The sequence below is a fragment of the Solanum lycopersicum genome, chromosome 5 (genome assembly GCF_036512215.1).
Source record: "Solanum lycopersicum chromosome 5, SLM_r2.1".
NCBI classification, from domain to species: Eukaryota; Viridiplantae; Streptophyta; class Magnoliopsida; order Solanales; family Solanaceae; genus Solanum; species Solanum lycopersicum.
The window spans coordinates 4,947,096-4,974,105 of NC_090804.1; the positions used below are offsets into that span (position 1 = coordinate 4,947,096).

Sequence of the window (27,010 nt, forward strand, 5' to 3'; positions counted from 1 at the left end):
TGCATTTGTTCTTTTTTGGTTGAATATAATATGCATATTCCCTAGTTAAGGCATCTTCAAATTTTTAGATGCTTTCACCTTTACTTTTTTTTGATGTCAATGTTTGTGTCCCTAACACAATTCATATGAACCAAATATCAATACTAGGTTATAAGTTTTTTTTTCCAAATTAATAAGTAAGTCGTTTTATTTTAAATATGAGATTTTTAATACGAATTCGAATTTAGGTGACTTCTAATATAAATATTAAATATCAACTGAAATTTTCCACGCTCCCACCCTCCTCAATTGTTAATATCCCTCAATTTTGAGATTTTTTTATATGAAAATTTAAAATATAAAGTAAAAACACAAACTATCCGAATAATTTAATATATATTATTTGTAAATATAAACGAGTGCCAATTAATGTTTTATTTAACTTTTTATAAATGTATATTTGCTCTTAATTTTTAATGTGTTAAATTAACACACATCCATTTTTCAATTTTCTCTGTTTTTGCTCATTGCTTCTCCAAGGATCACTCCCCTGCGTTCTTTTTGCACAGAGGTGAGTTGGATTTTGCAGAATCTATCTAAAGTTTCAATTTTTATTCCAAGAATGGTTATTTCTTCTCAAATCTTTGCATTATGAAGATACCCTTTTGGTATTTCAACTTTGTTTCCTAGATTCGATCTTCAAAAATCCATCTTGATGCTTCCCCATCAATTGTTTATCGATAATTTGTCATATTCTTGCATCTTAAGCATACCCTTTTCGTATTTAGGCTTAATTTTATAGATTTAATGTTCAAAATCTTATTTTGATAGTACCCATCAAGTTTGTTTGCTCTTGAATGTTTTGATTTGTTGTTGTTGTTGTTGCTGTTATTGTGAGCATGCCCTTTTTGTGTTGCTAACTTTGTTTTTCATATTTCCATTTTGATTGCTCTGTCAAATTTGTTCGATATCTCTAAACTCTGTAATTGGTTTTAAAATATTTGTCATGAAGTGCAGGTCCAAGCATACCCTTTTCATATTTTTACTTTTTTTCTCTGATTAAATGTTCAAGATCCTATCTTTTTTGAGTCCCTATTCAATTTTATTTTGTTTACTCTAGTATTGGTTGTGAAAGTTGGTCATGATTCTACAACCTTAGAATGTGTGGTTCTACTTTCATTTTCAGACTGAATTTTCAAATTTGTTTTCTCTGTTCACTTTTTGTAGCTTTATAAAATTTGTCATATGCTTGTCGCTTTTATGCTTGTCATAGTCCCTATCAATTTTGTGTTTCTATTAACTTTGGTATTGATTTTAGAGACTTCAACCCAAGTGTTTTTGTGCAGATTCCAATTGGTTTATAGGTGATTTCAGTGGGAGCAAGAGGAGGTAAAGGAAGGATGGGTTACATAGGGGCTCATGGAGTGCAAGCCCTTCATAGGTACAAATACAGTGGGGTGGATCACTCCTATGTTGCGAAGTATGTGTTGCAACCCTTTTGGAGTCGCTGCGTCAATTTCTTCCCCCTTTGGATGCCGTAAGTTTTTCTCTGAATTTTCTGTTGATTCCTTTTTCCTTGGCAATTTGTGCATGTCTACAAATTATGGGTGTTTAAATTTCTTGTGCTTGTGTAGTGATATATCTTGTATAATGGAATTCATTATTTACTTCTTTACTGATCTCACAGAGTCTTGCTGTCATTTGGAAAATTGGAGTACTAGAGTTTCTTTTATGACCTGTCGGGGGGCGGGGGAGGGGGAAGAGATCATGGTTATCAAAAGGAAATTAAAAAAACTTTCAGGATCTTGGTACTGAGACAAACTTTTTGCCACTCATACAGCTTCCTTAATGTCAAAGTTAATGATAATGACAATAATAAAAAAAATGAACTATGGAAACTTTGGGAGTATTGGGAAAGCATAGACCATTTCCTTCTGTGACGTTATAATAGGCTTTGATGCAGTTTTGTACATACTTACATACACACATATATATAACACACACGGAGTGTATACTCATCAGGTACCAGAATAAATAATCTCACATGAATTTGTTACCCGTTTTAACATTTAATTGATAATGGCCTTAGCTCGGTTATCATGCTGTATCTTTTTCTCTGTTTCCGAAGTTAACTGACCGTTGTTTTTTGGTGTGCATGTTCTGTATATGTTTCCCAGACCGAATATGGTACGTCCCACTGTTACCTACAATTTTTGTTGCAATGTTATTTTCTCATTAATGTATTCTCTGCGAGGTCTGATAAATAACTTCCGTTGCAGATTACGCTTACAGGATTTTTGTTCTTGGTCACATCTGCGTTGCTCGGATATGTGAGTTGGACTTTGTATTTCTAGAGCACTTATCCATTGAAGTTTTTGTTAGTAGATGGTTTTTGTTACTTTTTCCTAGTGGAAAGGGAATATTTTCTTCAGCCTCTGCATTGGTTTTTCCTGCTTCTTGTTTTGAAGTTTCTCCCTTCAGTTGAATCTACCATATCTTCATGAATGGTGTTTTTCTTTCCTCTCGACCTTTCAGGAGGTTACTTTTCTCTCAACCTTTAGTACTGTTTCTCCTTCATACTGGGGTTTCCCCACTACATTATACCTCATATCAGCAAGCAAGCTATTACCTGTAGGAAGGAACTTACTTGCCTCCTCCGCCCCTTTCTTTAACTACATAACAGACTCTCTCTCACTAAATGTGTCGGGGTCTTAAGTGCTCTCAGGAGAATCCACAGGCACATCCATGCAGTGCAACATTTAATTGTTTTTGCTTTTGCTTTTAAAAAGATTTTTAATTGCATATTCTAATTCTCTCTTACTGGATATTCTTTTCCCCAGATTTATTCTCCACTGTTGGATTCACCTCCTCCAAGATGGGTTAATTTTGCGCATGGATTGCTTCTCTTTCTTTATCAGGTTTGCCTGTCTTAGCCACCATCCTAATCTTCTCAATTTGTTCTTGTAGCATAATGTTTTGATAGTCGATATGTGTTTCGCAGTCATGATTATTTTAACCAGGTATGTACTCTTCCATGTTTAATTTGTACGTAGAATTGTGTTTTAGTGTATTTTAAATTGGTGAACATAGAGGATAACGGGTGTCATTATGTGTAATTTTCAACTTTTTTGACTTTGGATCGGTGGGAAACATAGGCTGTTACAAGTAAGTTTTTGAGGGCTCGGTCCAATCTTTTAGTTTACCATTGCTTTTGCCTCGGCATGTGTGTGATCCAATTACCACATCCTGTGTTGGTCTAGAAGCGACACTTTAGATAAACTTGTATCTGAGCACTTGTTTCATTACCACATATAGAATGCTCTTTTATGAGTGTATTTTTCCATTGGTTATTTGTAGTAGCATTTGAGGACAATTTTAATCTTTATGTCATGTGATTTTGACTATGTTACATGACTCTGGAATGCACAGTTATCCTTTATTGGTATGTTGAAGTATTTGGCATGGGCATGGGTATAACATTTTTATGTTAATTTCCCTGTTATTTTGAAGAATCATAGCCTACCCATGTCAGAGTCATTTTATCTAGTTACAACAAGGTTGATCCATGTAAGATAGGAATTTTACCTTTAATCACACACACAAAAAAGGGAAACATTGGAGTTGAGGCATATGGTTTCTCTGCATAACTGTCATTATGTGTGGTTTGTAGTAGTTAGAGGTCTCTGAGAGTATCCGACTTTGATGCATTGATGAGAGTATTCACTTTTGATGCACTGATGAGAGTATTCACTTTTGGTATTTTTTGAATGTTTAGACATCAAACCTAGGTAAATATTGAAAATAAAAGAGTCAATGCTCCTGATGTAACTACTAATTCAGTTCTATCATCATGGGGCCTGAAAATGAGGTATAAGAATTCAACATAGATCTTTGCAGATGAATTCTGATGACCACAAAGGCCTGTCTCATTATGTTTAGTTCTCGTCAGAATATAAGTAATTTTGGTTGCAACTGACGTGATAATAGAAATCAAGTCTGCACTCTATGATCTTTTGTTTTGCCAGCCTCCTATGTGCTACTGTCTTAAAAAATCTGAGATCTTGAAAGTCCCAATCCCTAATGCACATCTGTGAAAGAAATCTGATAAGTTTAGACCTTGTAAGTTTGTTCAAGATTGAATTAATTGGTTCAACTTTGAGAAAACATGAACCATATTATATCAACTCTGTTCTGCTGTTTAAAAAGTTTATAGGGAGATGATAAAATTGAACTGAGATCTCTTTTAATTCTATAAATGGAACAGTAATTACAAGAGGCAAACTTTCAAATGAATATCCACAGATTTCTAACTGATAGGACATTTCATTTCGTACTACTGGTATTTTACTGGGAACAGGGTTCACATCGTGTTCCTGTCATTTTAAAGTCAAGTTTTGTTATCTAATAGGGGAGTCGTCCTTTGAGTTTGGCTTGAGAATTTTTTTTATGAAGAGAAAGTAACAAATATAAGATACAAGCTTGTTCTATAGCCGAGTTATAAGTGTTCTTGTTTCAAGGTCGATCTACTTGCTTGTTACTGGGATGGTGGCAGAAGATAAAACTAACAGATGTAACTGTTCAGTTTATTATTTAGGTTACCCTTATTTTTGCATATTGTATGGCCTTTGAACTATGCAACATTGAGCTTATCTCGGAGCAACTTACCACTAAGTTTGTGCATAGTATTGAGAAACTGTTGGATGGACCAAAATATTGTTATCTCTGACTTTAGATCGTCTTTGGTGCTGCCCTTAGGTAGTAAAGGCTATTTCATAGAACTGGACCTTTCATTATCCTTATTTGGAATGGCTTTCGTAATGAAATATATCGGTTTTTTCTTCTGTTGGAGTTCCTTTTTGAATGTTTTGTTTGGATGGACTCTTAATGGATGTAGACGTTTGATGCTGTTGATGGAAAACAAGCAAGACGAACAAATTCCTCTAGTCCACTAGGAGAGCTTTTTGATCATGGTGATTGTTTCTCTCCTTATTCATTTATATATTTTTATGTTATTCTCTCTCTAAGTTGAGCGTGTGCGAACTGCCGTGATTCTGATTAAATTTCTTGCTATGATTCTAATCAGATGTCTTGGCTTTCACAATTTGCAGGGTGTGATGCGCTTGCATGTGCAGTATGTCCTGTTTTCAATTATCCTTTTTCTTTCCCTGGAAAGACTTGCGACTTACAATTTTGTGTTTAATATGAACAGTTCGAAGCCTTGGCTTTTGGGAGTACTGCTATGTGTGGACGGGATGCTTTCTGGTTCTGGGTTATATCAGCTGTTCCTTTCTACTTCGCTACTTGGGAAAGGTAGGTGTTTATCAGTATATTTAGTATATTGGCTTAAAATATTAGAAGGGTGGATTAGTAAGCTGAAGTATAAATCAAATACCGGGCATCAGTTGCAATAGCTATTTGAATAGTAATGAGCTCAACACCTCTACAAGATATATGGATTTAGGAGATAATTTGTATAAACTTTATAGGAGAGAATTGCCCTGGGATTTTGGTGCAATGGCGAAGGTAATACAACACGGGATATGTGGTTGGTGGCTAGGCACATATCACAAGTTAGAATGCTAGCTGGTTAACCAAGTCTTGTATTTAAGTGGATAAGGGTAGAGGGAGGGCACATTTGCTCCCGACTTTCAAAGCTGGAAACAACTGATTTCTTTGTCAAGGCAAAAAAACTTTATGAGATAGATATCTGGATCAATGTCTTATCCTTATTTTTATGTGTTTTTTAATATCTTGATTTAATCTTGTTTCTGGATGTTGCTCCCTTTTGCAGCTATTTCACCAACACACTAGTTCTTCCGGTAGTAAATGGACCAACAGAGGGTCTCATGTTGATATATCTCAGCCATTTCTTTACAGCTTTAGTGGGTAAGCTTGGTTTCTCTCTCTTCCCACCTCATTTTGAGATACACGTGAAACTTCCCAATAGGACATCCCTTCTGATGTCTTCCCTCATTCCTGGCTACCCCGGTCTATTGTTTTGTGCACATTCTACCAGTTTTCTTTATTAACAGCTTGACAATTCATGATTTCAGGGTCTGAGTGGTGGGCTCAGCCGTTTGGGAAGTCTATGCCTCTCGTGAGTTGGGTTCCATTTCTGAACGGTGAGGCTTGCATAAAGCTTCCTTTTGTTTTTTAGCTTTTAAGTTTCTCCGCAACCCTCTGTGTGTGTCTATCTCTGTATTATGAAGTGCTGAGTATTGATCAGAGGTACTTTATCTAATATGATATTTGTGTAGTTATATAGTTCATATTATGCTTTGTGAACTCTGTGCTTCTATACCTGCTTTCAGATGATTGTTGCTTCCATGAGCCTTTCCATACATATTATTTATGGATATTGACTATGTTTCCTATCTTTTCCCAAGTTGATTCTAGTGTTTCTTATTATTCTTACTCCTATTATCCTAATTTCAGAAATTCCAACCAATAAAGCCGTGTTATTCCTGATGGTAGTTTTTGCTGTTATTCCAACAGTCTATTGCAAGTGAGTAATTTTTCATACTTTGATGAATCTCTTCCTTTTTCTTCCATAATTCTTTCTGATAATGGACTTGAAATAGACATGTTTTATTTATCAGATCATGGTAAATGGCTTATTAGCATAGGCAACAATTATCATTTTTACAGTTCTTGGCAATGTCCATCAATACATTGTAGTATTGCATCTCTTTGAATTGTTAAACATTATTTTGCGCCGTTTCACCTTTCTGGTGAAAGCATAGGCTACTTCTTCCATATTCATCATCTAGGGATTCTGGATTCTAGCTATTATAGTGCTTTAGTTTGCTGTAACATTTAAGACTATTTGAACAGTATTAACCTCAATTCTTTTGGCAGTATTAACAATGTTCATAAGGTTGTTCAGGCAACAAAAGGAAGCATGCCGCGGGCGCTGGCCATGGTAAGTGCGTTTCTTAGATTATAATATGTGATTTGTGATTATAGTCGATTGTTGAATAATTTCACTTCTCTTGTTGACAGCTTTACCCATTTGTTGTTCTATTGGGAGGAGTGCTTCTGTGGTATTTCTCACTTTCAGAATACTATTTATTTTTGATACCATATCATGGTATTTAGGATTGGTTGTTATGCAGGGACTACTTATCTCCATCTAATTTAATGAAGAACTATCCTCATCTTGTGGTAGTGGGAACTGGGCTTACATTTGGATTTCTTGTGGTAATTGCTCTCCTTCTTGCCTTTAGTTTTATGCATTTTTACATTTTCTTGCTGTGCAACCTATTCTAAAATAAGATATCCAGAAAGCTGATAATTTCTGTATACCGACATTTTCTGCTCTCTTAGATGTTATGTCATCTCAATTATTGAGTATGAGTTGTTTCCTGAAGATACATGCACAAATGAGTAGTTGCAGATCTTTATGGCCTTCTTGAATCACATCTATTGCTCTACTTGAACCATTGCCATGCTCAAAATCTATTTGAAGTTCTTAAATTGTTTCTAAGTAAGGTTTTGTCTGCAGGGAAGGTTGATTTTGGCTCACCTGTGTGATGAACCCAAGGGTCTGAAAACAAATATGTGCATGGTAAGCTGCTTTTTCTGATGTGCTAAATTAAGTTTATAACGTCGTTAGATTAGCCAACTGTCTAGAAGTCATCTGGTTTAAACTAATCCATCTTTTCTTTAAGTTGATATCTATGACCTAAAATTTCAGCCATGGAGTCTGACATCTATATCCTTGATTAATAACTCCTATTCTACTTCATCTAAGAGAAGATAAGATGTATTTTGCTGTGGAAAAAACCAGATAGTTTGGCGTCCATCACACACATTGTTGTGGCTCTTTCTAGTAATGAACTTCTTTACTCCATTGGAAGTTATTCCAATTGGCTCTTTAAGGAGAAAAAAGAATAAAATAAGCAACCATTTTTGTGTTGAACTAGATTGATTAAGGCTTAATAACTTGCACTTTTTTGCATGTTCGATCGTACTTGCATTTGGATTTGGCAATTGGGTCTACCTAGTCCCATTTGCTGTGTTGGTGCAATTCTCATTGAAGTCTTGCATTCTGTTATGTCAGGTTTTAAAATATTGGTAGGTTAAATCACCCCTTTTCTGTCTTTGAAATACCTAAGCTGCTTTCACCCTCTCTCACCTGTAAAACAAAAGAAACCAGAAAAAAATCAGACCTTGTGAGCTTGCAGTCATTCACCTTCTGCACACAACTCTCAACCCCTAACAGCATGCCTCCAATCACCTTAACTCAGCTTCGGAAATCTTTCATCCCAATTTGTAGAAATGATTAGGAGCAGCAGTGATATTAGCCGAATAGTTGGGGGCAGAGATGATGTGAGGTCCTTGGGGAGGGATTTATAGGGAATGTTGAGGGTGTTCTGCAGTTAAAGTCTAGTAGTGGAACAAACCAATTGAATTTGGTGGTCACCTGGAAATATGCTGGCTTACATAAAATCTAATTAACTCCATCCGTGGGATAGTTAAAGTGATCTTTTGAGAAACAGTGAAGTTTCAATGTGTTGTGTGAGGTAATACAGAGGGTAACATTTCAGCTCCCTCAGAACATTCTGACAAAAACGTGTAAAACCATCTCTTTTTTTTAATTGACCCACGCAAGTGTATGAGTTGGAGAACTGTATCCTCAGAGTTGGTCTTGACAGAGAATCCGTGTTGTTTCATTGAAGCTGATGATGTCTTTATTGAATATTAAATCAGATAGTATGGTAGAGAATAATTTTTTGAAAGAAGAAGACAAGTAAATAGAAGATGTTTCAATGTATTGTGGTTTCAGTGCTTTTGAAATATAACTTTATGTTTGCAGTCTCTGCTTTGTCTACCTTTTGCCGTTGCAAATGCGCTCACTGCCAGACTTAATGATGGGTAAGTTGAAACCAGTCTCATTCATTCAAGGAATTTAAGTCGTACCAGCTTATGGAGAGTATGCTTTCACATATCACTAATATTCTTTATTCGAAATTCTTGTATTTCTGTAAGCTCATGAGAATCTCTTCCTTGCAGAGTTCCTATGGTTGATGAGTTCTGGGTTCTTCTCGCTTACACTGCATACTCAGGTATTACATCTGCTTTAGCGATTCAGATGGATATGATATGCTGTTTTGTTGAGCTATATTTGAAAAAAAAAATAAGTTTTGCTGAATCTGCAAACATTTCTTTTCTGGCAATCAAGGTAGAGAAGAATAAATTGATAGATCAGCCAATCGTGAGAGTTGATGATTTAATACCATCTGCTCTATATTCTACTTTTGATCAAGAGATCTCCGATCAAGTGCCTTTATCTTGTCGTTCTTTTTAACTCCTATGAATTATTGGCTGATTATTATTATTTATTCCCATCTTGTTCAGTATCACTCTATCTGCATTTTGCCACTTCTGTTATACATGAAATCACATCAGCGCTTGGGATATACTGTTTCAGGTGAGAACTATTGTGCTCGACTCTTATTGTACCCCGTGTCCAACTATATATTATTTGATTTCAGCACAAAATCTAGAGTAGAGTGCCCATTCTACTCAGTAAAAATCAATCAACCTGATGTTTGTTACAAGGATCCAAGAACCATTCTTCAGTATCCAGTTTCCTTTATTAACATTTCCAGTCCTAATGCTTCACTTTTAAATGACAGGATAACAAGGAAAGAAGCTTGAGCCGTTTTGCGCTCTAATTTTTGGTACACCTTTTTCTCGTTCTTGATGAACTCGAGGTTATATTTTCCTTCGGTTAGTGGATGATACAGTAGTGATCTTCTTGTTTCTAGCTTTCAACCTCGAACTACCTGGGATTGAAGTTTGACTTTCCTTACCTAGTCGATTCCTGAACCTGGCTTTTGAAGGATGTTTGGGGTTCAACGAGTGCCTCTTTGACTTTTCACAGTTTGAGAGCGTTGTTTGAACTCGATTTCATGTTTAGTTCAAGTAGTTAAGATGAATTTCTTTTTTGAATTTCCCTTTCGATTTTAGTTGACTAAGATGTTTCTCTAGGATTTTTCGATTAGTTGACCCCCTAAAGGTGTTATGCTTTTGACAATATTTATGTTGTTTGCAGAATTGTTTGTTATTGTATTTGAATTCATTTAGATTTGTTGATACTTGAAAGGAGTATATATTTCTCTTCTCTTCCCCACTCTATTTCTTTGATTAGTTCTTTATACTGAAATAATCCACGAGGGAAGTTTCTGGAAAACGTAATATCATAGACCAGAGGGAAGTTTCTGAAATAATATATGTTTTTTTTTAGATAAATTGATAGCATTATACACAAAAATATTACATCTCCAACCAGGTGGAGTTTTCAGTGCATTAGATACTGGCCAAATACGCATTTCAAATTCATGTACAAGTAAACTGGACTTGTTGCTGACTTTGTATTGTTTTGAGCAATAGATAGATGAAGTTGATGTCGATTCAAATCGACAGTCTTGAATAAATGATGATCAAAATAACCTTGTGTTAACCACCGCGGTGGTGTAGTATCTGAGCAAAGTTCCATTCCTATCGCGTCTTTAATGAGAGTGCTTTCTTTAGCCTGTTTAAATTGCTATGGCTAACCACCTTGGCAGTCTCAAATTAGCTTTCATGCCAAATTTAGTAAGAAAAATGGCATAGAGAAGATGCAGCAAGGACACGAAAAATGCACAGTTTATCAAAAGCTGCAAGTTGTAAAACGAAAGGGAAACATGAGCTTTCTACTGTTCTTGCCAGATTGAATAGATAAGAAGAAATCACACGTACCAGAGTCCCGAATAAGGTGTATATAAAGTTCATAGATGGAAGTATCGGACTGCCTAAGGATGTGAGGATGTACGAGAGAGAAGCATGAATGTTTATCGTGATCTACAGGAGAAGAGTAATCAATTCATCTGTAATGAATAACTGAGCAATTGATCATTGAAGCTATCTATTACCAGAGCAAGGATGTTTTCTCCTATTAAAAATGAGGATAATATAACATATCCGAGAGCACCAACAGCCCGAGCCTGCAAATCAAAATGTATGTTTCTCGTTGATATTGTCTCATTACAACACACTCAAAAAGGTAAAACAGTGGAGGGAGAGAACATACAAGAGCACACAAGAAGATCGAGGCACCCCAACTTGTTCTCAACCTGGCAACAAATATAAGGGCAAGTAATAATTAAAACATCAGACAGTAGCAACATTTCATGTGAAGGATGAACGATATATGGTCCAGCGGATAACTTTGTATATACTGAACTCCAGCACATCTCAAGTTGAAGTCATGTTTCTGGGATCAGTGAATACGTATTGCGCAACACTGCAGATTAATGTTTGTCCTTTTTTGGGGGAGGGGTTACGACAAGGCATATAACCGTTGCAAGATTTCCAGTCAAAACGGATTCCATTGCAAAAACTTGACGAATAAGCATTCAGATATGGAGAGACATAACAAACTAACAACATACCTCCATAACGAACCCATTGTGAAGCCAAGAAAACCATGCATTAGCTGATTCAGGAGAGAAGTGTAGCTAATTTAGCAAGAAACATCACAGAAACATGAACAGTGGTGGAAATACGAATAATACTTTTGTGAACATAGCACAAGAACGGCCAACAAGTAACAAAATAAAGCAACGATAAAATTTGATATTCACTAGCCTATGTATACATCTTTTGTGGTTTATAAGACATCACTCACCATATAATTTAATGCTTTCACTGGACCAGACAAGACAAACAAGAGTACAACAGTTGCCACCTAATGAGATGGGATAAATGTCGTTAGAGAATGTAGATGATGAGCAAGTGGGAATAAGTGAATCTCCAATCTAAGAGGTGTGCGAAGAAGACAAACCATGGTTTTCCTGCCAGCTGCGACACCCCATCTCATCGAGGATACAACAATTGGCAATGCGAAGAAACAGCCGAAGTAATTCTGTGCTACATGCAAAGCAAAATTTCCTTTTAGGAGATCAAAACCACCAGCAAGAAATGACCAATAACACAAACTAGAAACTGGAAACAAACTAAACTATTATGCAACAGGTCTGAGTTAATCACTTAACATCAAACAAAGTCATCGACTTAAGGTGGACTGCCAACAAAAATACAGAATGCTCCCTAAATTGGCTGGTTCTTTTGCTACAATACCACAAATTCATTGCAACCACCAACAGAGCCAAGTATCAATAGTTAAAGAAATAGAAGCTCAACTAATCAAGTCACATAAGCTTGGATGTTGGCAGCATACAGGAGTGGACCTAACTTCTAAGTTACAAGGTTCACGTGAACCAAGTAGCTTTTTCCTAAATCCCTTATATGTATTAAGAGTTCTACTAAATATCTGCAACTCTCCAACTGCGAACCCGATTATTATCACATATACAGAGGGAGATTTCCATAAGAACCCATAAACTTCAAATTCTGGATCCGTCTCTGGCAGTAGACATACCTATGCCCCTATTGATATCAAAGCTACCCTTTTTTCCTATCAAAACAATTTTTCACCATAATTAAATCCACATTTCTTTAATCAAACAGTTCTTCACCTTGATTAGTTCCATTCTCACTAGTAACATACATGATTGTATTATTCAAGTACTACATTACATGATGGACTTCCCTTACTGCACCAAATTCAATAGTAATTCATAAACTACACCAAACTAACAACAACAAAAAACCCACAAATTTCAAAATTCCAAGAACCATAAGTACCTCAATAGCAAGAGAATTGCTCAATAGATAAGCCAATCCTGAAACAGCAGCAAACATAGCACCTTCTACTAGTCTCAAAGTCCTCTTATAAACAACCCCATCTGGAGCTAAGTACTCATACTCCTCTGAATTTTCCTCTTCTTTATCACTCCAAATTTGGGTTTTTACAGTTGAACCTTTCACATTTCTTGGCTTAAAACTGTCAAGAGAACAATTAAGAACTAAAGGCAGAATTTTTGGTTTGTGGGTAGGCAAAAAAATGAAATGGGGTGCTAAAAAAGATGAATGGGGTGATAAATTCCCAGAAATTGAAGAGAATTTGCTATTGTAGTGAAGTTTGAGGACATTCATGGTGGGAAAAAAAATGGATTCTTGTTTGGTTGTGTTCTTGATTAAAAGGTTACTCTTTTAGATAGGGGTGTTATATGGGCCTTGGGATTTTTGGTTGGCCCATTAATTTGATTTGATTAGCCCATGTATCAATTCTCGTCTAAATAACCCAACAAATTAGGATTTAGGACTCAAAAAGGCCCAATATGTATACAAACAGTCGATTTTGGGATTACCATTTAAGTCATAGCGGTAATGTATATAAATAAAAAATTATTGGTATATAGCTAAGTCGAGTTTTAGTGATTTTTAATTAAATTTACGCCATGTGATCACAAGTTGAGTGTTGTGATTTTTTATCTGATCAACTATGATAATATAGTTAGCATAGTTATATATGCTCTTGTATCTATCTTGAAAACATATAGCGATTTCGATAGATTCTTGATTCAAATAAAACATATAAAAACTTGGATATATAAAGCAAATACTAGTAAATAAGTCATAACAAAAATAATGGTGAACAAGGTAATAATAACAACAATAACATATAATATGATAAATGAAGCCAAGACAATAATGAGATCGAAAAATAAGGTAGTAGAACGGTAATCAAATCAATACTTATAAGGAAATTAGACAACGTTTGACTATCTAATAACTTTCTATTTTAATCCCCGACCTCTAAATCTACTTATTAGGTTCATGTCCTCGATAAGTTTTAAATATGTCATGTCTCATCTAATTTTTTCCCATCATGTCTCATTTAATCACGGTAGTTTTTTCAATACTTGACCTAATTATGCTTGACCGAAGTATTGAAAAAACTACCGTGATTAAATGAGACATGGTGGAAAAAAAATTAGATGAGACATGACATATTTACAACTTACAGAGGACATGAACCTAATAGGTAGATTTAGAGGTCGAGGATTAAAATAGAAAGTTATTAAAAAGTCAAAATTTCCTTATAAGTATTGATTTGATTATCGTCCTACTACCTTATTTTTCGATCTCATTATTGTCTTGGCTTCATTTATCACATTATATGTTATTGTTGTTATTATTACCTTGTTCACCATTATTTTTGTTATGACTTATTTACTAGTATTTGCTTTATATATCCAAGTTTTTATATGTTTTATTTGAACCAAGAATCTATCAAAATCGCTATATGTTTTCAAGATAGATACAAGAGCATATATAACTATGCTAACTATATTATCATAGTTGATCAAATAAAAAATCACAACACTCAACTTGTGATCACATGACGTAAATTTAATTAAAAATCACTAAAACTCGACTTAACTATATATCAATAATTTTTTATTTATCATGAAAAATATCTTAACAAAGGGAGTAGTTACGCAAATCTCTAACCACAGGACAAAGCACACATATGATCGATAATGATACTTATAAATTTTATTTAGACACTCAAATAATAAAATATGTCTATTAGATTTTTGTACATATTATTGAATATCTGTTACAAAAACAAACAAATTAATTCATTAAAATACATTATGTTTAAAATTATATGTATTACTTATTCACATCAATAAACCGTAAAATCCTATACATATTTTAAACTCAAAACATGGTCATAACTATGTAAACAACATAATACAATAATATTCATCTTAATTTATAATTTAACTATGATATTAATCTAGACTATTCTACTCTCATTTTTTTTAATCAATTTAATATAAGGGGAAAAATAATAAATGACTCAATAAAAGGGGAAAAATAATAAATGACTAACTATAACTCAATAATTAGCAATGAATCATGAATATATTTTCCAAGTTGGAAAAAAAAAATTAGATTATTAACCATTTTTACATAAAAAGAAATATATGAAAAATTTTCAACAACTTTTAAATTTCTTAATATGGAATTAAATTAAATATAAGGTCACTTGCGGTAAATAAATAAATTTTTATTTTAATAAGACTCCTAGTCATAGCCACATACCTACCGTTTTGTCGATATCTAAGGGTAATATCGTCATTTTAATATGTGGGCGAAAATTCCACGCAAGTATAGGGACTTAAATATAATTAAACGAAAAATACAGGGACCAATCATGATATCTCAGCACCAACTTGCTGCCTCTCAGAAACGCTCACGAGAATTCTGTGTGAAACAAATTTAAAGCTTATTGTTTACTCTTTTCTCCTCCAAATTTCTAGGGTTTCTCTCGAAGAATTTTCTGTAAGTATTTTTTTTCTCGATGAATTGTGATTTTTGATGTATGTTTATGTTGATGATGGATTTGTTTGTGTGATTTGATTGATTGTTGTTTTGATTTTTGTGTAGGATTTGGGAAGATTGTGATTCGTTTGGGAAAAGTTGGATTTGGAACAAACATCAAAAATTTATATTGTAAGTATGATGAATGTTGTTTTCGTTATGAAAATTTTGTGAAAAACTGTTGGAATTTACGTTTTTTTGGATATGAACCAAATACCAATATTAGGTTATAAAGTTTTTTTTTTTTTCGAAATAATAAGTAAGTCGTTTTATTTTAAATATGAGAATTTTAATACGAATTTGAATTTAATCGACTTCTAATATAAACATTAAATATCAACTGAAATTTCCCACGCTCCCACCCTCCTCAATTGTCAATATCCCTCAATTTTGAGATTTTTTTATATGAAAATTTAAAGTAAAAACACAAACTATCCGAATAATTTAATATATATTATTTGTAAATATAAATGAGTGCCAATTAATGCTTTATTTAACTTTTTATAAATGTATATTTGCTCTTAATTTTTAATGTGTTAAATTAACACACATCCATTTTTCAATTTTCTCTGTTTTTGCTCATTGCTTCTCCAAGGATCACTCCCCTGCGTTCTTTTTGCACAGAGATGAGTTAGATTTTGCAGAATCTATCTAAAGTTTCAATTTTTATCCTAAGAATGGTTATTTCTTCTCAAATCTTTGCATTATTAAAGATACCCTTTTGGTATTTCAACTTTGTTTCCTAGATTCGATCTTCAAAAATCCATCTTGATGCTTCCCCATCAATTGTTTATCGATAATTTGTCATATTCTTGCATCTTAAGCATACCCTTTTCGTATTTAGGCTTAATTTTATAGATTTAATGTTCAAAATCTTATTTTGATAGTACCCATCAAGTTTGTTTGCTCTTGAATATTTTGGTTTGTTGTTGTTGTTGTTGCTGTTATTGTGAGCATGCCCTTTTTGTGTTGCTAACTTTGTTTTTCATATTTCTATTTTGATTGCTCTGTCAAATTTGTTCTATATCTCTAAACTCTGTAATTGGTTTTAAAAAAATTGTCATAAATTGCAGTTCCAAGCATACCCTTTTCATATTTCTACTTTTTCTATGATTAAATGTTCAAGATCCTATCTTTTTTGAGTCCCTATTCAATTTTATTTTGTTTACTCTAGTATTGGTTGTGAAAGTTGGTCATGATTCTACAACCTTCGAATGTGTGGTTCTACTTTCATTTTCAGAGTGAATGTTCAAATTTGTTTTCTCTGTTCACTTTTTGTGGCTTTATAAAATTTGTCATATGGTCGTCGCTTTTATGCTTGTCATAGTCCCTATCAATTTTGTGTTTCTGTTAACTTTTGTATTGGTTTTAGAGACTTCAACCCAAGTGTTTTTGTGCAGATTCCAATTGGTTTATAGGTGATTTCAGAGGGAGCAAGAGGAGGTAAAGGAAGGATGGGTTACATAGGGGCTCATGGAGTGCAAGCCCTTCATAGGTACAAATACAGTGGGGTGGATCACTCCTATGTTGCGAAGTATGTGTTGCAACCCTTTTGGAGTCGCTGCGTCAATTTCTTCCCCCTTTGGATGCCGTAAGTTTTTCTCTGTTGATTCCTTTTTCCTTGGCAATTTGTGCATGTCTACAAATTATGGGTGTTTAAATTTCTTGTGTTCTGTGTAGTGATATCTTGTATAATGTAATTCATTATTTACTTCTTTAGTGATCTCACAGAGTCTTGCTGTCATTTGGCAAATTGGAGTACTGGAGTTTCTTTTATGACCTCCCGGGGGGGGGGGAGATTATCGTTATCAAAAGGAAATGAAGGAAATAAAGCTTTCAGGATCTTGGTACTGAGACAAACTTTTTGCCACTCATACAGCCTCCTTAATGTCAAAGTTAATGATAATGACAATAATAAAATAAATGAACTATGGAAACTTTGGGAGTATTGGGAAAGCATAGACCATTTCCTTCTGTGACGTTATAATAGGCTTTGATGCAGTTTCTTACATACTTACATACACACATATATATAACACACACACAGAGTGTATACTCATCAGGTACCAGAATAAATAATCTAACATGAATTTCTTACCTGTTTTAACAATTAATAGATAATGGCCTTAGCTTGGTTATCATGCTGTATCTTTTTCTCTGTTTCCGAAGTTAAACTGACCGTTGTTTTTTGGTGTGCATGTTCTGTATTTTCCCAGACCGAATATGGTACGTCCTTCTGTAACCTACAATTTTTGTTGCAATGTTATTTTCTCATTAATGTATTCTCTGCGAGGTCTGATAAATAACTTCCGTTGCAGATTACGCTTACAGGATTTTTGTTCTTGGTCACATCTGCGTTGCTCGGATATGTGAGTTGGACTTTGTATTTCTAGAGCACTTATCCATTGAAGTTTTTGTTAGTAGATGGTTTTTGTTACTTTTTCCTAGTTGAAAGGGGATATTTTCTTCAGCCTCTGCATTGGTTTTTCCTGCTTCTTGTTTTGAAGTTTCTCCCTTCAGTTGAATCTACCATATCTTCATGAATGGTGTTTTTCTTTCCTCTTGACCTTTCAGGAGGTTACTTTTCTCTCAACCTTTAGTACTGTTTCTCCTTCATACTGGGGTTTCCCCACTACATTATACCTCATATCAGCAAGCAAGCTATTACCTGTAGGAAGGAACTTACTTGCCTCCTCTACCCCTTTCTTTAACTACATAACAGACTCTCTCTCACTAAATATGTCGGGGTCTTAAGTGCTCTCAGGAGAATCCACAGGCACATCCATACAGTGCAACATTTAATTGTTTGTGCTTTTGCTTTTAAAAAGATTTTTAATTGCATATTCTAATTCTCTCTTACTGGATATTCTTTTCCCCAGATTTATTCTCCACTGTTGGATTCACCTCCTCCAAGATGGGTTAATTTTGCGCATGGATTGCTTCTCTTTCTGTATCAGGTTTGCCTGTCTTAGCCACCATCCTGATCTTCTCAATTTGTTCTTGTAGCATAATGTTTTGATAGTCGATATGTGTTTCGCAGTCATGATTATTTTAACTAGGTATGTACTCTTTGATTTCCATGTTTAATTTGTACGTAGAATTGTGTTTTAGTGTATTTTAAATTGGTGAACATAGAGGATAACGGGTGTCATTAGGTGTAATTTTCAACTTTTTTGACTTTGGATCGGTGGGAAACATAGGCTGTTACAAGTAAGTTTTTGAGGGCACGGTCCAATCTTTTAGTTTTCCATTGTTTTTGCCTCGACATGTGCGTGATCCAATTACCACATCCTGTGTTGGTCTAGAAGCGACACTTTAGATAAACTTGTATCTGAGGATCACTTGTTTCATTACCACATATAGAATGCTCTTTTATGACTGTATTTTTCCATTGGTTATTAGTAGTAGCATTTGAGGACAATTTTAATCTTTATGTCATGTGATTTTGACTATGTTACATGACTCTGGAATGCACAGTTATCCTTTATTGGTATTTTGAAGTATTTGGCATGGGTATAACATTTTTATGTTAATTTCCCTGTTATTTTGAAGAATCATAGCCCACCCATGTCAGAGTCATTCGATCTAGTTACAACAAGGTTGATCCATGTAAGATAGGAATTTTACCTTTAATCACACACACACAAAAAAGGGAAGCATTGGAGTTGAGGCATATGGTTTCTCTGCATAACTGTCATTATGTGTGGTTTGTAGTTGTTAGAGGTCTGAGAGTATCCGACTTTGATGCATTGATGAGAGTATTCGCTTGTGATGCACCGATTAGAGTATTCGCTTTTGATGCACTGATGAGAGTATTCACTTTTGGTATTTTTTGAATGTTTAGACATCTAACCTAGGTAAATATTGAAAATAAAAGAGTCAATGCTCCTGATGTAACTACTAATTCAGTTCTATCATCATGGGGCCTGAAAATGAGGTATAAGAATTCAACATAGATCTTTGCAGATGAATTCTGATGACCACAAAGGCCTGTCTCATTATGTTTAGTTCTCGTCAGAATATAAGTAATTTTGGTTGCAACTGACGTGATAATAGAAATCAAGTCTGCACTCTATGATCTTTTGTTTTGCCAGCCTCCTATGTGCTACTGTCTTAAAAAATCTGAGATCTTGAAAGTCCCAATCCCTAATGCACATCTGTGAAAGAAATCTGATAAGTTTAGACCTTGTAAGTTTGTTCAAGATTGAATTAATTGGTTCAACTTTGAGAAAACATGAACCATATTATATCAACTCTGTTCTGCTGTTTAAAAAGTTTATAGGGAGATGATAAAATTGAACTGAGATCTCTTTTAATTCTATAAATGGAACAGTAATTACAAGAGGCAAACTTTCAAATGAATATCCACAGATTTCTAACTGATAGGACATTTCATTTCGTACTACTGGTATTTTACTGGGAACAGGGTTCACATCGTGTTCCTGTCATTTTAAAGTCAAGTTTTGTTATCTAATAGGGGAGTTGTCCTTTGAGTTTGGCTTGAGAATTTTTTTTATGAAGAGAAAGTAACAAATATAAGATACAAGCTTGTTCTATAGCCGAGTTATAAGTGTTCTTGTTTCAAGGTCGATCTACTTGCTTGTTACTGGGATGGTGGCAGAAGATAAAACTAACAGATGTAACTGTTCAGTTTATTATTTAGGTTACCCTTATTTTTGCATATTGTATGGCCTTTGAACTATGCAACATTGAGCTTATCTCGGAGCAACTTACCACTAAGTTTGTGCATAGTATTGAGAAACTGTTGGATGGACCAAAATATTGTTATCTCTGACTTTAGATCGTCTTTGGTGCTGCTGCCCTTAGGTAGTAAAGGCTATTTCATTGAACTGGACCTTTCATTATTCTTCTTTGGAATGGCTTTCATAATGAAATATATTGGTTTTTTCTTCTGTTGGAGTTCCTTTTTGAATGTTTTGTTTGGTTGGACTCGTAATGGATGTAGACGTTTGATGCTGTTGATGGAAAACAAGCAAGACGAACAAATTCCTCTAGTCCACTAGGAGAGCTTTTTGATCATGGTGATTGTTTCTCTCCTTATTCATTTATATATTTTTATGTTATTCTCTCTCTAAGTTGCGCGTGTGCGAACTGCCGTGATTCTGATTAAATTTTTTGCTATGATTCTAATCAGATGTCTTGGCTTTCACAATTTGCAGGGTGTGATGCGCTTGCATGTGCAGTATGTCCTGTTTTCAATTATCCTTTTTCTTTCCCTGGAAAGACTTGTGACTTACAATTTTGTGTTTAATATGAACAGTTCGAAGCCTTGGCTTTTGGGAGTACTGCTATGTGTGGACGGGATGCTTTCTGGTTCTGGGTTATATCAGCTGTTCCTTTCTACTTCGCTACTTGGGAAAGGTAGGTGTTTATCAGTATATTTAGTTTTATGGATATATTGGCTTAATATATTTGAAGGGTGGATTAGTAAGCTGAAGTATAAATCAAATACCGTGCATCAGTTGCAATAGCTATTTGAATAGTAATAAGCTCAACACCTCTACAAGATACATGGATTTAGGAGATAATTTGTTTAAACTATATAGGAAAGAATTGCCCTGGGATTTTGGTGCAATGGCGAAGGTAATACAACAGGGGATATGTGGTTGGTGGCTAGGCACATATCACAAGTTAGAATGCTAGCTGGTTAACCAAGTCTTGTATTTAAGTGGATAAGGGTAGAGGGAGGGCGCATTTGCTCCCAAGTTTCAAAGCTGGAAACAACTGATTTCTTTGTCAAGGCAAAAAAACTTTATGAGATAGATATCTGGATCAATGTCTCATCCTAGTTTTTATGTGTGTTTTTAGTATCTTGATTTAATCTTGTTTCTGGATGTTGCTCCCTTTTGCAGCTATTTCACCAACACACTAGTTCTTCCGGTAGTAAATGGACCAACAGAGGGTCTCATGTTGATATATCTCAGCCATTTCTTTACAGCTTTAGTGGGTAAGCTTGGTTTCTCTCTCTTCCCACCTCATTTTGAGATACACGTGAAACTTCCCAATAGGACATCCCTTCTGATGTCCTCCCTCATTCCTGGCTACCCCGGTCTATTGTTTTGTGCACATTCTACCAGTTTTCTTTATTAACAGCTTGACAATTCATAATTTCAGGGTCTGAGTGGTGGGCTCAGCCGTTTGGGAAGTCTATGCCTCTCGTGAGTTGGGTTCCATTTCTGAACGGTGAGGCTTGCATAAAGCGTCCTTTTGTTTTTAGCTTTTAAGTTTCTCCGCAACCCTCTGTGTGTCTCTCTCTGCCCGTCTATGTGTCTTTCTCTCTGTATTATGAAGTGCTGAGTATTGATCGGAGGTACTTTATCTAATATGATATTTGTGTACTTGTATAGTTCATATTGTGCTTTGTGAACTCTATACTTCTATACCTGCTTTCCGATGATTGTTGCTTCCATGAGCCTTTCCATACATATTATTTATGGATATTGACTATGTTTCCTATCTTTTCCCAAGTTGATACTAGTGTTTCTTATTATTCTTACTCCTATGATCCTGATTTCAGAAATTCCGACCAATAAAGCCGTGTTGTTCCTGATGGTAGTTTTTGCTGTTATTCCAACAGTCTATTGCAAGTGAGTAATTTTTCATACTTTGATGAATCTCTTCCTTTTTCTTCCATAATTCTTTCTGATAATGGACTTGAAATAGACATTTTTTATTTATCGGATCATGGTAAATGGCTTATTAGCATAGTCAACAATTATCATTTTTACAGTTCTTGGCAATGTCCATCAATAGCATTGTAGTATTGCATCTCTTTGAATTGTTAAACTTTATTTTGCGCCGTTTCACCTTTCTGGTGAAAGCATAGGCTACTTCTTCCATATTCATCATCTAGAGATTCTGGATTCTAGCTATTATAGTTTGCTGTAACATTTAAGACTAGTTGAACAGTATTAACCTCAATTCTTTTGGCAGTATTAACAATGTTCATAAGGTTGTTCAGGCAACAAAAGGAAGCATGCCGCGGGCGCTGGCCATGGTAAGTGCGTTTCTTAGATTATAATATGTGATTTGTGATTATAGTCATTGTTGAATAATTTCACTTCTCTTGTTGACAGCTTTACCCATTTGTTGTTCTATTGGGAGGAGTGCTTCTGTGGTATTTCTCACTTTCAGAATACTATTTATTTTTGATACCATATCATGGTATTTAGGATTGGTTGTTATGCAGGGACTACTTATCTCCATCTAATTTAATGAAGAACTATCCTCATCTTGTGGTAGTGGGAACTGGGCTTACATTTGGATTTCTTGTGGTTATTGCTCTCCTTCTTGCCTTTAGTTTTATGCATCTTTACATTTTCTTGCTGTGCAACCTATTCTAACATAAGATATCCAGAAAGCTGATAATTTCTGTATACCGACATTTTCTGCTCTCTTAGATGTTATGTCATCTCAATTATTGAGTATGAGTTGTTTCCTGAAGATACATGCACAAATGAGTAGTTGCAGATCTTTATGGCCTTCTTGAATCACATCTATTGCTCTACTTGAACCGTTGCCTTGCTCAAAATCTATTTGAAGTTCTTAAATTGTTTCTAAGTACGGTTTTGTCTGCAGGGAAGGTTGATTTTGGCTCACCTGTGTGATGAACCCAAGGGTCTGAAAACAAATATGTGCATGGTACGCTGCTTTTTTTGATGTGCTAAATTAAGTTTATAACGTCGTTAGATTAGCCAACTGTCTAGAAATCATCTGGTTTAAACTAATCCATCTTTTCTTTAAGTTGATATCTATGACTTAAAATTTCAGCCATGGAGTCTGACATCTATATCCTTGATTAATAACTCCTATTCTACTTCATCTAAGAGAAGATGTATTTTGCTGTGGAAAAAACCAGATAGTTTGGGTTCCATCACACACATTCTTGTGGCTCTTTCTAGTAATGAACTTCTTTACTCCATTGCAAGTTATTCCAATAGGCTCTTTAAGGAGGAAAAAGAATAAAATAAGCAACCATTTTTGTGTTGAACTAGATTGATTGAGGCTTAATAACTTGCACTTTTTTGCATTTTCGATCTTACTTGCATTTGGATTTGGCAATTGGGTCTACCTAGTCCCATTTGCTGTGTAGGTGCGATTCTCATTGAAGTCTTGCATTCTGTTATGTCAGGTTTTAAAATATTGGTAGGTTAAATCACCCCTTTTCTGTCTTTGAAATACCTAAGCTGCTTTCACCCTCTCTCACCTGTAAAACAAAAGAAACCAGAAAAAAATCAGACCTTGTGAGCTTGCAGTCATTCACCTTCTGCACACAACTCTCAACCCCTAACAGCATGCCTCCAATCACCTTAACTCAGCTTCGGAAATCTTTCATCCCAATTTGTAGAAATGATTAGGAGCAGCAGTGATATTAGCCGAATAGTTGGGGGCAGAGATGATGTGAGGTCCTTGGGGAGGGATTTATAGGGAATGTTGAGGGTGTTCTGCAGTTAAAGTCTAGTAGTGGAACAAACCAATTGAATTTGGTGGTCACCTGGAAATATGCTGGCTTACATAAAATCTAATTAACTCCATCCGTGGGATAGTTAAAGTGATCTTTTGAGAAACAGTGAAGTTTCAATGTGTTGTGTGAGGTAATACAGAGGGTAACATTTCAGCTCCCTCAGAACATTCTGACAAAAACGTGTAAAACCATCTCTTTTTTTTAATTGACCCACGCAAGTGTATGAGTTGGAGAACTGTATCCTCAGAGTTGGTCTTGACAGAGAATCCGTGTTGTTTCATTGAAGCTGATGATGTCTCCATTGAATATTAAATCAGATAGTATGGTAGAGAACAATTTTTTGAAACAAGAAGACAAGTAAATAGATGATGTTTCAAGTATTGTGGTTTCAGTGCTTTTGAAATATAACTTTATGTTTGCAGTCTCTGCTTTGTCTACCTTTTGCCGTTGCAAATGCGCTCACTGCCAGACTTAATGATGGGTAAGTTGAAACCAGTCTCATTCATTCAAGGAATTTAAGTCGTACCAGCTTATGGAGAGTATGCTTTCACATATCACTAATATTCTTTTTTCGAAATTCTTGTATTTATCTCTTCCTTGCAGAGTTCCTATGGTTGATGAGTTCTGGGTTCTTCTGGCTTACACTGCATACTCAGGTATTACATCTGCTTTAGCGATTCAGATGGATATGATATGCTGTTTTGTTGAGCTATATTTGAAAAAAATTAAGTTTTGCTGAATCTGCAAACATTTCTTTTCTGGCAATCAAGGTAGAGAAGAATAAATTGATAGGTCAGCCAATCGTGAGAGCTGATGATTTAATACATCTGCTCTATATTCTACTTTTGATCAAGAGATCTCCGATCAAGTGTCTTTATCTTGTCGTTTTTGTAACCCCTATGAATTATTGGCTGATTATTATTATTTCTTCCCATCTTGTTCAGTATCACTCTATCTGCATTTTGCCACTTCTGTTATACATGAAATCACATCAGCACTCGGGATATACTGTTTCAGGTGAGAACTATTGTGCTCGATTCTTTTTGTACCCTGTGTGCAACTATATATTATTCGATTCCAGCACAATATCTAGAGTAGAGTGCCCATTCTACTCAATAAAAATCAATCAATCTGATGTTTGTTACAAGGATCCAAGAACCATTTTTCAGTATCCAGTTTCCTTTAATAACATTTCCAGTCCTAATGCTTTTCACTTTTAAATGACAGGATAACAAGGAAAGAAGCTTGAGCCGTTTTGCGCTCTAATTTTTGGTACACCTTTAAACATTTTTCTCGATCTTGATGAACTCGAGGTTATATTTTCCTTCGATTAGTGTATGATACAGTTGTGATCTTCTTGTTTCTAGCTTTCAACCTCGATGGCATAGAGAAGATGCAGCAAGGACACGAAAAATGCACAGTTTATCAAAGCCGAATTTCCTTTTAGGAGATCAAAACCACCAGCAAGAAATGACCAATAACACAAACTAGAAACTGGAAACAAACTAAACTATTATGCAACAGGTCTGAGTTAATCACTTAACATCAAACAAAGTCATCGACTTAAGGTGGACTGCCAACAAAAATACAGAATGCTCCCTAAATTGGCTGGTTCTTTTGCTACAATACCACAAATTCATTGCAACCACCAACAGAGCCAAGTATCAATAGTTAAAGAAATAGAAGCTCAACTAATCAAGTCACATAAGCTTGGATGTTGGCAGCATACAGGAGTGGACCTAACTTCTAAGTTACAAGGTTCACGTGAACCAAGTAGCTTTTTCCTAAATCCCTTATATGTATTAAGAGTTCTACTAAATATCTGCAACTCTCCAACTGCGAACCCGATTATTATCACATATACAGAGGGAGATTTCCATAAGAACCCATAAACTTCAAATTCTGGATCCGTCTCTGGCAGTAGACATACCTATGCCCCTATTGATATCAAAGCTACCCTCTTTTCCTATCAAAACAATTTTTCACCATAATTAAATCCACATTTCTTTAATCAAACAGTTCTTCACCTTGATTAGTTCCATTCTCACTAGTAACATACATGATTGTATTATTCAAGTACTACATTACATGATGGACTTCCCTTACTGCACCAAATTCAATAGTAATTCATAAACTACACCAAACTAACAACAACAAAAAACCCACAAATTTCAAAATTCCAAGAACCATAAGTACCTCAATAGCAAGAGAATTGCTCAATAGATAAGCCAATCCTGAAACAGCAGCAAACATAGCACCTTCTACTAGTCTCAAAGTCCTCTTATAAACAACCCCATCTGGAGCTAAGTACTCATACTCCTCTGAATTTTCCTCTTCTTTATCACTCCAAATTTGGGTTTTTACAGTTGAACCTTTCACATTTCTTGGCTTAAAACTGTCAAGAGAACAATTAAGAACTAAAGGCAGAATTTTTGGTTTGTGGGTAGGCAAAAAAATGAAATGGGGTGCTAAAAAAGATGAATGGGGTGATAAATTCCCAGAAATTGAAGAGAATTTGCTATTGTAGTGAAGTTTGAGGACATTCATGGTGGGAAAAAAAATGGATTCTTGTTTGGTTGTGTTCTTGATTAAAAGGTTACTCTTTTAGATAGGGGTGTTATATGGGCCTTGGGATTTTTGGTTGGCCCATTAATTTGATTTGATTAGCCCATGTATCAATTCTCGTCTAAATAACCCAACAAATTAGGATTTAGGACTCAAAAAGGCCCAATATGTATACAAACAGTCGATTTTGGGATTACCATTTAAGTCATAGCGGTAATGTATATAAATTTGCAAGTTTAGTTACTGACTCAACTTCAGGCATACGTGATCAAAGTTGTAAAAGTTTACCTTCTTCTTTTTTATTACTGTGGTGTTCCGACTAATTTCACGGAATATCTGCAAAACTTTCACGAGCAATAGGTATCATGTAACTCTGTCCTAGAGCATGGAGCCAGGATTTTCAATAACGGGGTTCAAAATTCGTAGAAATAGACATAAGGAGTAGCAAAAGAGACTTCGACATCTACTATATATATACGTATTAAATATTATTTTAACCATGTATAATAGTATAATTTTCCGTCTAAGGGGGTTCAGATGAACCCCTTGTACCAAGGTGGCTCTGTCCCTCGCAATAGGTATCAGGTAACTCTGTTCACCCAGGGCAGGAAAGATAAGAAAATTCCTTTTTATCTCCATTGAGTTTCGATCCTGAGACATCAGGATTTTCAACCACTTTACGTATGAATCTTGATA

At 35.0% G+C, this 27,010-nt stretch overlaps 3 protein-coding genes across 9 annotated transcripts; 2 read left to right on the forward strand and 1 right to left on the reverse strand.

Moving 5' to 3' along the window:
• The first annotated feature begins 410 nt into the window (after positions 1-410).
• LOC101267794 (choline/ethanolaminephosphotransferase 1) lies at positions 411-10,117 on the forward strand. Of its 4 annotated transcripts, XM_069297557.1 has the most exons (20): positions 411-550; positions 1,326-1,516; positions 2,157-2,166; positions 2,259-2,309; positions 2,820-2,897; positions 4,874-4,949; positions 5,088-5,110; positions 5,189-5,289; positions 5,771-5,865; positions 6,033-6,101; positions 6,415-6,484; positions 6,838-6,901; positions 6,982-7,022; positions 7,095-7,179; positions 7,484-7,546; positions 8,798-8,856; positions 8,995-9,047; positions 9,340-9,412; positions 9,621-9,665; positions 9,753-10,117. In XM_069297557.1, exons 2-19 carry the CDS (start codon positions 1,380-1,382, stop codon positions 9,640-9,642), a joined length of 1,170 nt encoding a protein of 389 aa, XP_069153658.1. In that variant the 5' UTR covers positions 411-550; positions 1,326-1,379; the 3' UTR covers positions 9,643-9,665; positions 9,753-10,117. The 4 variants fall into 4 exon arrangements, with proteins under 4 accessions (XP_069153658.1, XP_069153655.1, XP_069153656.1 ...); XM_069297554.1 differs by having other exon boundaries at positions 9,621-10,117; XM_069297555.1 differs by having other exon boundaries at positions 539-647; positions 9,621-10,117.
• An 85-nt stretch (positions 10,118-10,202) lies between these two features.
• Positions 10,203-13,167, reverse strand: LOC101245935 (uncharacterized). Its single transcript, XM_069297558.1, has 8 exons — positions 12,673-13,167; positions 11,810-11,890; positions 11,654-11,713; positions 11,418-11,461; positions 11,057-11,099; positions 10,899-10,970; positions 10,726-10,827; positions 10,203-10,643 (listed from the first exon to the last, which is right to left on the reverse strand). The coding sequence occupies exons 1-8, from the start codon at positions 13,021-13,023 to the stop codon at positions 10,524-10,526; spliced, it is 873 nt and encodes a 290-aa protein (XP_069153659.1). The 5' UTR covers positions 13,024-13,167; the 3' UTR covers positions 10,203-10,523.
• A 1,929-nt stretch (positions 13,168-15,096) lies between these two features.
• On the forward strand, positions 15,097-26,616 carry LOC101254299 (choline/ethanolaminephosphotransferase 1). 4 transcript variants are annotated; one of them, XM_069297550.1, is made up of 21 exons: positions 15,097-15,225; positions 15,331-15,396; positions 16,665-16,855; positions 17,481-17,490; positions 17,583-17,633; positions 18,144-18,221; positions 20,231-20,306; positions 20,445-20,467; positions 20,546-20,646; positions 21,138-21,232; positions 21,400-21,468; positions 21,803-21,872; positions 22,219-22,282; positions 22,362-22,402; positions 22,475-22,559; positions 22,864-22,926; positions 24,172-24,230; positions 24,353-24,405; positions 24,694-24,766; positions 24,977-25,021; positions 25,117-26,616. In XM_069297550.1, the coding sequence occupies exons 3-20, from the start codon at positions 16,719-16,721 to the stop codon at positions 24,996-24,998; spliced, it is 1,170 nt and encodes a 389-aa protein (XP_069153651.1). In that variant the 5' UTR covers positions 15,097-15,225; positions 15,331-15,396; positions 16,665-16,718; the 3' UTR covers positions 24,999-25,021; positions 25,117-26,616. The 4 variants fall into 4 exon arrangements, with proteins under 4 accessions (XP_069153651.1, XP_069153653.1, XP_069153654.1 ...); XM_069297552.1 differs by having other exon boundaries at positions 24,977-25,004; positions 25,049-25,163; XM_069297551.1 differs by lacking the exons at positions 15,097-15,225; positions 15,331-15,396 and adding an exon at positions 15,884-15,944.
• Positions 26,617-27,010: the final 394 nt, after the last annotated feature.